The following is a 12,498-nucleotide window of genomic DNA, read 5'->3' as shown; positions in this document are numbered from 1 at the left end:
TAAAAGTTAGCTTCAGTCAGAAACTTCACTTTCATTCGCAATTTGTTTCATGTCAGGGAGTAATTGGTCACCTCAAGTCTGATACAGAGGTCCATCATGAAGGCAAGACAACTGGTACTGCAGGCTGACTTGCTCAGCTAATTTTAGGCCTGGCTGGCCTCAGTTCTGGCCTGGCTGTCTGATCGCCTGAAAAGCTCCAAAAAACCTATTTCCATTAAAATCAATGAATGCTTTCACATGGGTGGTGTGCTGGTGGGGCAGTGAAAAACTCCTGCGAGCAGCATCTTTGGTGCATGTTTGGAGCACTAAAAAAAAAAGTGCCTCAAAAGCACCTGAAAAGCACACGAAAAGCGCTTCAAAAGGACCTCAAAATGGTTCTTTTAAGTCATGTGACCTTCAAAAAAGCACACCGCTAACGCCCCAAAAGTGCCCCATGTTTTATGGGCAGTTTTTAAGCGCCTCAGTGCGAAAGGGTCTAAGTAATATGTAGCGCAGTGTACAGAGGTGAGTAGTAAATAGGGCAGTGTACAGAGGTCAGAAGTATGTAGGGCAGTGTAGAGGTCAGTAGTTTGTTGGGGAGTGTACAGAGGTCAGTAGTATGTATTACAGTTTACGGAGGTCAGTAGTATGTAGGGCAGTGTACAGGGGTTATTAGCATGTAGGGCAATTTACAGAGGTTAGTAGGATGTAGGGCAGTGTGTGGAGGTCAGTAGGATGTAGGGGAGTGTACAGAAGTCAGTAGAATGTAGGGGAGTGTGCAGAGGTCATTAGTATGTAGAGCAGTGTACAGAGGTCGTTATTGTGTGGAGCTGTGTACAGAGTTTATTAGTATGTAGGGCAGTGTAGAGGGGTCATCAGGGCAAAGGTTAGCAGAGCAGTGCAAAGTGGTCAGCAGGGCAGTGTACAAGGGTCAACAGGGTGGAGGTCAGTAGTGCAGTGTACAGGAGTCAGCAGGGTGGAGGTTGGTAGGGCAGCGTACAGGGGTCAACAGGGTGAAGGTTGGTAGGGCAGTGTACAGGGGTTAGCAGGGTGGAGGTTAGCAGGGCAGTTTACAGGGGTCAGCAGGGTGGAGGTCGGTAGTGCAGTGTACAGGGGTCAGCAGGGTGAAGGTTAGTAGGGCAGTGTACATGGGTCAGCAGGGTGAAGGTCAGTAGGGCAGTGTACAGGGGTCAGCAGGGTAGAGGTTAGTAGGGCAGCACAGTGGCGCAGTGGGTAGCACTCTCGCCTAGCAGTAAGAAGGGTCGCTGGTTCGAATCCCGACCACGACACTACCTGCCTGGAGTTTGCATGTTCTCCCTGTGTCTGCGTGGGTTTCCTCCGGGTACTCCGGTTTCCTCCCACACTCCAAAGACATGCTGGTAGGTTAATTGGATCCTGTCTAAATCGGCCCTAGTATAGGTATGAATGTGAGTTAGGGACCTTAGATTGTAAGCTCCTTGAGGGTATAGGGACTGATGTGAATGTATAATATATCTATATGTAAAGCGCTGCGTAAATTGACGGCGCTATATAAGTACCTGAAATAAATAAAATAAATAAATAGGGCAGTGTACAGGGGTCAGCAGGGTGGAGGTTAGGTGGGCAGTGTACATGGGTCAGCAGGGTGAAGGTTGGTAGGGCAGTGTACAAGGGTCAGCAGGGTGGAGGTTAGTAGGGCAATGTACAGGGGTCAGCAGGGTGGAGCTTAGTAAGGCGGTGTACAGGGGTCAGCAGGGCAGTCTACAGGGGTCAACAGGGTGGAAGTCAGCAGGGGGCAGTGCACAGGGGTCAGCAGGGTAGTGCACAGGGGTCAACAGGGTGGAAAACGGCAGGGCAGTATAAAGGGTTCAGCAAAGCAGAGGTCAAGTGGGTCAGCAGAGGACAGGGGTCAGCAGGGTGGAGGTCAGGTAGTTCAGCAGGACAGAGGACAGTAGGGCAGTATATTCATAGAGCAAGGAAGCGCAGCTTTAAAACACATGAACCAGTAAGCTTTCCCTGCAGTGATTGTTTAATGAAGATTAGATTTATTGCTATTTTGATTTTGTAAAGCACTGTGCAAACTGTTGATGCTATACACGTCCTGTATCCTGAATAATTATAATAATAATAAGAGGGCATTAAGTTTTCTGTCTGCACTGCATATCATAAATAATTATCATATGTCAAATCTTTGTTGTCAACTTCTTTTAATCTTTTCTACATCTTAGTGCTGTTGATCTCCCACATACTCTTTGCAGCCACTTCCTGCCTGTATTTATGTTTACTGTTTGTAAGCATTGGGGTATCATTCAGCATTTTTGGCAGTGCAGTGATGTGCAATGCACATATGCCTGCTATTTACCTTGCACTTCTGATTTGATGCATGTTACCATAATGCACAGGTTCCATCCATAGAAGTTTAAGCAGAATTTTTACATGTTGAAGTTATCCATGGATAACATAGGGGTCTTTATTTTCTGCCATGTGACTGAACTTTTTAAATCTCATCAGACTCAGCAGTTGAATAGAACTCTTTTTTCTTAAATAATGACACTTATCGTGTTTTGTTAGCTTTGTGACTATATCCTATTTTCATTATTTGCACATCTTGTAGGAATGGCGGCTGCAGGAATTTTCTCAACATATTAAATACAATTTGTTACAAACAGAGATAAAAAAGACTATTCTATAGTGCTCTAGTATGCAGAAGAGGTGTGGCTCTAAAGTATAAGTCAACAAGTCAGCTGTACTCCACCTCAAACTGTATGATATTAATACTGAATACACACATTTTGAGGTATTCCCATAATATGTAACTTTTATGTGACTTTCACATCTTTAAATGCTTCCTGTTTTATATTTTGATGACCCTGAAAACACGAGAATCATATATATCTCATGGATGGTGAGGGACTTCAGATATAAGATCCCCTAGCTGCATACAGCATTCAGTCTTTTTAGTAAGGTCCCTTTCAAACGAGAGGTCCAATCGGGTCCGCCTGTCCATGTTTCAGGTGGACCTGATCAGACCCTCCATTCTCCTCTATCGCATCTGGATGTAAACAGACTTGTGTCCATTTACACCAGGCTACCTCAATCCGATCTGGCAAAAACAAGCAGAAGGCGATCCGTTCCCATCCGTCTGCCCGGGTTGGAGTAGATGGCAGTCTGGTATAAACGGATAGCTGGTTTATTTACATCCGACTGCTCATAGAGCAGAGCAGGCTGTGTCTGTGTCCGCTCTGCGTGAACTGAGTGGACACGGACCTGTCATCTGCCCACTCTGCTTAGCAGGGGATCTGTCTGCTGATCCCCTGCAAAGTTAAAGTGTTACTAAACCCAGGACCCTGCATTCACTATATCTGGTTTCCCAGAGTACACAGAACATGGAAATGCAATAGTTTTAGTAAATATAAACTGCTAAATACCTTTTCTCAACAGCAGTTATAGCAGTCTTGTGACTTCTTTTAGTGTCTGGTTAAAGCTTGTAGGAGGAGTTTTCATTCTCCCCTGATTCTCCTATGGGGCTGCAGAACCCCTGAACCTCTTTCTGGACAGTTCTGATTGACCCTGTTCTGATCACATGCACTCTCCCAAGAAAAAGAAAAACCCTCTAGCAATACACACCAAACTGAGCATGTGCAGCTTGCCCCCAAGGCTCTGTCAGCAGATAGATTGGGGACAAGGTAAGAAGGGGAGGGTAAGAGAAAACCGGATCAAACAGCCTTTTTACACAATGCAGAGGATTCCAGCCTGTGTGAAAGAGGCCTTAATCTGAGGAGACTAATACTGGCTATACACATATAGATTTTTCCTGAATACCAAATCTCCCACTGCGGCTACAGTAAATTGATAGCAGGCCCCTCCAGCTATGAAAATACCCAAACAATTCTTACATCTGATTGAATGCTGTTCTGCCAACAATTTTCTACCTGGTTCCTTCAATCTTTTAATTGAGGAATGTCGGATGGGAGGCAATTTTTGCCTGAAATCCATGTATGCCCAGCTTAACAAAGTCATGCTGGCAGACTGAAACACTACACCACAATCAACATATAGCAGATTCTGCAAGAGTAATGGGCAGATATTGAGCCTTCAGTTTAAGTCATTTAAACACATTTCAGTTACATTAAAACAAAATATGTGCAAAGTCTTTACAGTTCATCTGATTTAAAAAGTAGCTATAGCCCGAGTAGAAAAGCCTGTCCTCTGCCACTGTGCCACAGAGAAGAACCCTTGCTCTCTGTGTGGGTGCAATGGTGTCTCTGCAGAGGTCGACACGCACCTTGCTAATGCTACCCATATACTATATGAAAAATCGGACAAAATTCTGTAATTTAGACAGTTTATTTGTTTTTCGGCCAGTTATTGGGCACGAAATCGGTAATCGGTTGTGACGTTTTTTTAGCCAAAAAACGAAGGACAAGTTTGGAAATTTTCTGCCAAACGATCGATAAATTGATAGGTTAATGTGTTTCCCGGTTAAACTGTTTGCACTAGGTATATGTGAAAAAACGAACAAAAAATGTATTAATTTATGTCCATTAAACGATATATCGGTCATCACATGATGGCACTATCGTTTGCTCTCACGGCCAAACGTTTGTTTTTCGAAAATGGGTTTGAACAATTTTTCGTATAGTGTATGGCCAGCATAAGTCAGGTAAAGTTCTCCAATCAGAAGGGAGCATGAAATTAGCTGATTGGACAGCTTTGGCTCTGACTCAGCAGGGGGACCTCTGCAGAGGGACAACTGTCTTCACATACAGAGCACAGGTCCTGCTCTGCAGGCAGGGGACTGACTTTCCTACTCAGGCTGTGGCTTTAATCACTTCAAACATCACTTTAAACAATATGCAAGATGCAGTTAACATGTCAGTAATCAGCAATCATTGATCATTGTTTTAATTGCTCTGCACTGATAAAGGTGAAAGCTGATCAGTAAGGTATGCTATTTTACAGTGTGTTACACACAATGTTTGCTTTTGTATTTTTGGCATGATAGGGTTGAAGTGTAAACATTTTATTTCAAATTGCTGATTAGTATGGAAGATTGTAATGTTTCCCCCTTATCCCCACAGATGCGTGAAAAGGCTTCCTGGAACCTGTCTGTTCCCTGGAGAACAGAGGTACTGGCAAATCTGACCGTTTCACTGTACGATTTAAATTGAAAGATTATAGTACGTGGTGTGATATTATTTGCATGATGACAGATGGATAAACTGTAATGTATCACTGTAGCTGTATTGAGTAACAAAGGCATTATACCTTGACAAATGTTGTTGAGTGTTTATATTTGGACACCTGTTGAGAGTTCAACTTTCCATTGAAGGGTTCTGTTAATTCTTCAGCATACAAATGAAGCGCTTACCCCCGAAAGAGCGGCTAAATAATTGTTATATCCGTAATTCACATTTAACACTCAACCCTCGCAGCCCATAGATTCACAAACACAGTCCATAATGCTTTTTCTCTTGCTTTATTAATCAACATGAACTGGGATGGGAGAAGGACTTCATTTGAGATGCTCTTTTGTTACATTATAATCATTTCACTATCTCTTATGGAAGAACTAGAATCAATTGCGGATAATAGGGAATCACTTTTTTGTGATTTCTTCAATCAGGGAAGATGGAAGTAGATTTGATAGAGAATAATTGATAAAGAGTCACTTTGAATAACGTCTTCATCTGCAGAACTTTTCAAGAACAGTCTGTATCTCTATATGTGTGCTTGCAGCTTTACTGCTACCTTTTTACCACTACTTCCCATCTGCATGGTACTTCCAAGTTGAGCTAAAGAAAAGTCACTCTGAATAACTCCTCCCGCTTGACTGATTGGAATCCTGGGGCATTGCTGAACCCAAAGTCACAGGCCATCACCGCCTGTCTCACTGACTTGCATACCAACATCCCTCAGCCTCTGGCAGTACCCTTCCCTTGGGATTTCACTCACGTGATCAACAGTCCATGTGCCACTCATAAACGATCGATCGCCCAGTTTCCTTCCGCTTTGTTGCTACTTCTCCCGCAATGATTCTTTGTTCCTTTTTTCCTCCTTTATGGCTCGCTCCCTTCCCCGCGGGGCGACCAACATCACCAGCGACTACATGCTGTAAGGTGTCGTCTCTTCCTCTATGGAGATCGGTCCCCCACCCTTCTTGCAAGGGGGGAGCTCCGTTGGCTCTACGCTACCACCGGAAGACTCCCCTCCGGACCATGTGACCCGGCTTTTATATGAGAGTCCTGGGAAATTGCCCAACAAATTAATGATTGGCCGAGACTCGCATACAAACTACCTGCCACTCAAATCCCAAATAAACAAACAGGCCTGCTGTAATAGCACAAGCCTGCCTAAATTTACCTGAAACTATAAACTAACGAAAAAGGTCACCTACTGAAAAGTAAGTGCCCGCTACACAAAGACATTTTAATTGTGTGCTTTCAGCTTTGTGGTACCAGTTCGGGGAAGGCCCTTTTCTGTAACTACGCTTCCGTGTGCAAATTCGGCTCACTATAGACATGACTTGACCAGTATGGTGTGGAGGAGCTTGAGTAGCCTGCACAGAGCCCTGATCCTAACCCTACTGAACATCTCTGGGATGAACTGGAACACCAATTGTGAGCCAGGTCTTCTCATCCAACATCAATTCCCAAAGTCCCCCTCCAAAATCTTTTAGAAAAAACTTCCAAGAAGATTGGAGGAGTCTCCCATGATCCTTAAAGCCCCATACACACTATCAGATTTTCTGCTGATTTTTGTCTTCAGTTTTCCACAATTATATAATATGAGGTCAAACCTTAGGAGTTTCCATTTGTATGCAATCAGGAAGGCCATTGCACTACATGGTTTTGGTAAATCTGAAGACAAACATCCGCAGAAAATCTGATAGTGTGTATGGGACTTTAGAGTAGTGCTAGTCCCATTTTACTTACTCTAGGTCCTATTTCCCGGTTTTATGTTCATGGGGTTTTCTAACCCTTATATAAGTTTCACCAAACACCATGTGTTACTGTATGCAGCTGTTTCTTCACGTTTCACATACCACTAAGGCCGGCCATACACGGTGAGAAATTTGCATGATTTGGGGACTCAGCAATTGTCTTCACCTGGTGGGGACGGGCAGGGGAAGCTGTCCCCGCCGGGAGAAGACCATGATTATCGCTAGCGCCTTTAGCAGCTGCTAGTGATAATCTTAAGAGAATCCGGCAGGCTGGTTCTACCCAAGTCGATTGATCGATCAACTTGGTACATTCAGCCTGCCCATTAATGGTTCGAATCTAGGCTGGTTCCTGCTGAACCGACTGTAATTCAAACCGTGTATGGCCAGCCTTAGTCAATTATGACCAGATCATGTTACCCTGTTATCTGCTTTCTTGTCTTTTCCTGCACTGCTGGGAATCTCATCTGTTATGATTCTTTCTGTATGTTATGTGATTGAGGACTGCTTTTTCTTGCTCTGGTGGAACTCTTAAAGTGGAACAACACTGCATCTGACCACCACAAACTAAAAACACAATCTAATTCATCTTTAATATTCAAAACAAACTTTCCTATCCACCCATGTTGCCTTGCTTTATTTTGCTGAGAAATGACTTTGAAAAACACCCCCTAGCAGTTCTGGTTGTGGACATCTTTAGTAAAAGCAGATGATTCATGTAGGAATCCATCTGCCCTTCGCTCAGGCATGCAGGTGTTTTGTCAGAATCGGTGACCCATCAGAGAGTTAACAGAAGTGACGATTCCGTCAGCTGCGCATGCGTTCCACCGCTTCCAAGTTTGCTAATCTGACAGAACACCTGCAGTCAGGGGAAGGCAGCAGCGGACCCCTTACTACACCCAGCTATGTCTTGAATTTAAGAGTAATTTTAGTAATAAAGTAAGCGTATATAAATAAATATAGTATATTGACATCTGTGATGCTGTTTGGATGTTTCATTTTGAAAGGCTAAAGGTTTAGTGCTGAACAGTGTGGGGTGTACTAACATGGCCTCCGCCACCTTTCTACTGCTCGCTTCCAGCTTCTTTCAAAATGTAACATCTAAGCAGCATCACAGATGTCAATATACTTTATATTTTTTATATACGCTCACTTTATTGCTAAAATTACTGTGAAATTCAAGACGTAGCTGGGTGTAGTAAGATGTCCGCTGCTGCCTTCTTCTGACTGCAGGTGTTCTGTCAGATTAGCAAACCTGGTAATGGTGAAACGCATACGCAGCTGATGAAATGTCACTTCTGTTACCTAATCTGATAGGTCACCGATTCTGATGAAACACAGGCAGAAGAGTATGCTTAGCTGAGAAAACCCCCTCCTCTCCTAGAGACTCCTGGAATGTATGACATCAGTTGCCTATGCATGAAAACTAGAAAGTAACTGAAGAAATGTAAAAAAAAGTTGAAAACAAGTAAATATGATATACTTTCCTACCTATTTACTAATGCTAGCAGCATAAGGATTAAAAATAATGAATGTTGATCAAGAGAGTGAAGTTTCCATTCTAAATAGATACAAAATTATTTAAAAAAAAAAAAAAAGAAAAGAGAGGACATTATAGCTGCAGAGGAAAGGGGGGGGGGGGGAGGAGGTGGGACTCCATAATAATGCCAATGTCCAACAAGCTCATATAGGTGTGATCAGGGCTGACCCAAGGCATTGTGCTGCCTGGGTCCATGAATTAAATGCTGCCCCCCCCCCCCCTAAAAAAAAAAATCACAGCCACCAAAAGGTCCCCACATCCATTATTTTATATCCTAATAATTAAAACTAAAATTAAATTTATCAGGAAGTCAGATTTACATGCAACAACACATTGTCTATAAGCAAAATTATATGACATTCCATTATGTTCAATTCCAAGGGGTGGGCTAGGGCAGTATCGGGACAGGCTAGGGTAAGCAGCACCCTTTTACTTGTCTAATTATCACCAATAGCCAGCTGGAGGGCTATACCAAACTATTGATCAGCGCACCTGCTAATTTTTTCTTTTGTGTGTATTTTTTGTCTAGGGTGGTATATGGACAGGCTAGGGCAGTATAGAGGCAGGCTGTGGTAGTACATAGACACGACAGGCTAGGGCGGTATAGAGGCAGGCTGGGGCAGTATATAGACAGGCTAGGGCAAGCTATTGCCAATTTGCTGGGTAAATAGAAGAGAAGGAAAGGCGGTCGTGGTTCAATTTGCTGCCCCTCTCAAAGTGCTGCCTGGGTCCAATGGACCCACTGGGACCCATAGTAGGGCCGGCCCTGGGTGTGATGGTCAGGTGTCCACAAACGTCTGGCTATATGGTTTATAATATGTAAAATATATTCAAATATAAAGTACATGTAATGCCTATTTGATTGATGTTTTTTTTTTAAATGAGAGCTGCAAAACAAAAACAAATGATAACCGCTTTTGAACATGAACATGAACATGTTAAAGCTTCTCAATGGTAAAATGTATTTGTAGTCCATAATATCAGGTCACCCTCCGTGCAGTAACAGTGCCAAAACCCAGGCAGGGGCTTGTTCTATACCCTGAACTGCCAGTAAATTGTTGTATTTCACTCTTCTCTTCACTCTTCTGGACAAGCAAACACAGAGTCCCAACCTGGGCCCTCCTGCACTGACGCATTTCACCAATAAAACTGGGTTTAATCATAGGGAGCTTGTCTGGAACAATAAAGTTACATTTGCATTGAATGGTCACCTTTTCCTGGATTAAATGTTAAAGTGTATTTTGGATTTTAATAAATAGCTAGATCTGTGCTGAGTTGCAGGCAGACCTTCTCTCATCACTTGTCAGGCCCGTCCTCTACCATCTATGCTATGTATTGTCACATTGAGCTGTCCTAAGAGTGGGGTGGGGAGGGGGCAGAGGAGAAGGAGAAGGTATTATTTGCAGTCTATCAGGTGGATATAGATAGGAGGGGAAGCATTATCTCTTCTACACAATACTTTCTCTATGAGGCCACATTAATCCTCTTTATGGGAACAGATCTCAGGATTGACTACTATGGGGCCCCAATTTAGTCTCCAATTACAGCCCTTTCCCAGCATGCCATTTTTTTCTTATCGCCTCAAAATCTCCACCTATTCTTTTAAGGGAAATACATTTACACTACACAATACAAAGTGGCCCATGTTACCTCTTTGTTATGTATATTTTTCCCATCAAATTGAGTTGTAAGGTTCTTTTTACAAGCATGCTCCACTCCATTCTGCATGGGATCCATGAACAGATCACCTGCTGATTCGAGGCAGAATGGGATGGATGTCACTTTTGTGACATCCATGCCAGTTCAGTTTTTTTTTTGTCAGCATTTTGACAGCGGACATTTGCGGTCCTAAGGTCAATTTACATCAGGCTACAGCCGATCCATCACATTTAGCTCCAGGAAAACTAAACTAAAAAGGATTCTGAGGTCGACAGATGTAAGTGTACGTACATCTGTTTACATAGCTCTCAACTGTCCCTGATTTTGAGGGACTGCCCCTGATTTTGAGCAATATCCCTCTATCCCTCTTTCCTCCTCATTTATCCCTCATTTTGGTCTGATCTATGTAGTTGTATATAAAATGCACTTTTTAACTTTCAAAAAGTGCTTCCCAGTGCTAAACCTTTCATCCAAATTCTAAATTGCTGCATTTTTAAATTTTAAAAGCCAATATAAAGGAATAGTAGTGGTAAAAAAAAGCCCTTGTGGATTTAATTAACTTTTTTTTTTGTTAATTCTTCTTTAACCGCTTTAGCCCCGGAAGATCTTACCCCCTTCCTGACCAGAGCACTTTTTGCGATACGGCACTGCGTCGCTTTAACTCACAATTGCGCAGTCGTGCGACGTTTCACCCAAACAAAATTGACGTCCTTTTTTTCCTACAAATAGAGCTTTCTTTTGGTGGTATTTGATCACCTCTGCGTTTTTTATTTTTTACGCTATAAACAAAAAAAGAGCGATAATTTTGGAAAAAACTCAATATTTTGTACTTTTTGCTATAATAAATATCCCCATTTTTTTTTTTAAAGTAAATTTTTTCTCAGTTTAGGCCGATTATGTATTCTTCTACATATTTTTATAATAAATAATAAAAATAATAATAAAAATCACAATAAGCGTATATTGTTTGGTTTGCGCAAAAGTTATAGCGTCTACAAAATAGGGGATAGATTTATAGCATTTTTATTATTTTTTTTTTTTTTTTACTAGTAATGGCGGCGATCTGCACATTTTTATCATGACTGCGACATTATGGCGGACAAATCGGACAATTTTGACACATTTTTGGGACCACTGGCATTTATACAGCGATCAGTGCTATAAAAATGCATTGATTACTGTAAATATGTCACTGGCAGTGAAGGGGATAACACTAGGGGGCGATATATATTCAAATATAAAGTACATGTAATGCCTATTTGATTGATGTTTTTTTTTAAATGAGAGCTGCAAAACAAAAACAAATGATAACCGCTTTTGAACATGAACATGAACATTTATAGCATTTTTATTATTGTTTTTTTTTTTTACTAGAAATGGCGGCGATCTGCACATTTTTATCATGACTGCGACATTACGACGGACAAATCGGACAATTTTGACACATTTTTGGGACCATTGGCATTTATACAGTGATCAGTGCTATAAAAATGCATTGATTACTGTATATATGTCACTGGCAGTGAAGGGGATAACACTAGGGGGCGATCAAGGGGTTAAATGTGTTCCCTAGTGTGTGTTCTAACTGAAGGGGGGATGGGACTTGCTAAGGGGAAGAGATAGATCGGTGTTCATACCTTGTATGAACACACGATCTGTCTCTTCTCCCCTCAGAGAACCGGGATCTCTGTGTGTAAACACAGAGATCCAGGTTTTCGCCGTGTCACGAACGATCGCGGGAGCTTGGTGGTCATCGAGACCGCTGGGCACTCGCATCGGCTCCGGGGGTGCGCACCCCTAGTTGTCACCAGAAGAAGCGACGTAACATGACAGCGATTCGCGGAGCCGAGCCAGGTTGTCGCAGTACAACTGCGGCGGCTGGTTGGCAAGCGGTTAAGGGGGTGTGGCAGGGGGCATGCCCTATGCCTACATACGTTTGTTAGTAGGTGTCCCTCATTCCCATCTCAAAATGTTGGGAGGTATGTGTTTACATCCACCTGCCCATAGACTTGAATGGAGCTTCCGATCAGGTGCTGAAAAACTGACAGGAAGACCTGATTGGAAAGTCCATGTAAAAGATCCCCAAGATTAACTGTGATGGATCAATTACACCTTTAGGCTCCATGCACACTGGTGTTTTTTATAAGCTAGAAGAAAAAAACCCGCTGGATGAAAACCCCTGATAATAGTGGTTTTGTGGCAACTTGTAGTAGCGTTTTAGTCGTTTTTAGGAACGTTTGCGTTATTGTTAGTGTTTTTTACAGTACATGAAGGGGAACAAAAAGTTAAAAAAAAGCTAGTAGTGTTTTAGTAGCATTTTGAAGTGATTAGAAGCGTTCAGCGTTATGTTTTCTGGTAGAAAAACGCTCCAAAAAACTCTACAAAAACAATTTTTTTTCTT

At 42.4% G+C, this 12,498-nt stretch overlaps 1 protein-coding gene across 1 annotated transcript in view; it reads left to right on the top strand.

Moving 5' to 3' along the window:
• B4GALNT3 (beta-1,4-N-acetyl-galactosaminyltransferase 3) overlaps nt 1-12,498 on the top strand; it is a 148,473-nt gene that overhangs the window by 53,629 nt on the left and 82,346 nt on the right. The window contains exon 3 of the mRNA XM_073621633.1: nt 5,040-5,087. Coding sequence (XP_073477734.1) covers nt 5,040-5,087 — 48 coding nt within the window. The remainder of the gene's footprint in view (nt 1-5,039; nt 5,088-12,498) is intronic.

The sequence above is a fragment of the Aquarana catesbeiana genome, linkage group LG03, assembly GCF_042186555.1.
Source record: "Aquarana catesbeiana isolate 2022-GZ linkage group LG03, ASM4218655v1, whole genome shotgun sequence".
Lineage (NCBI taxonomy): Eukaryota > Metazoa > Chordata > Amphibia > Anura > Ranidae > Aquarana > Aquarana catesbeiana.
Note: the sequence above shows the minus strand (reverse complement) of the source record. Positions and strands in the feature narration are given on the sequence as shown.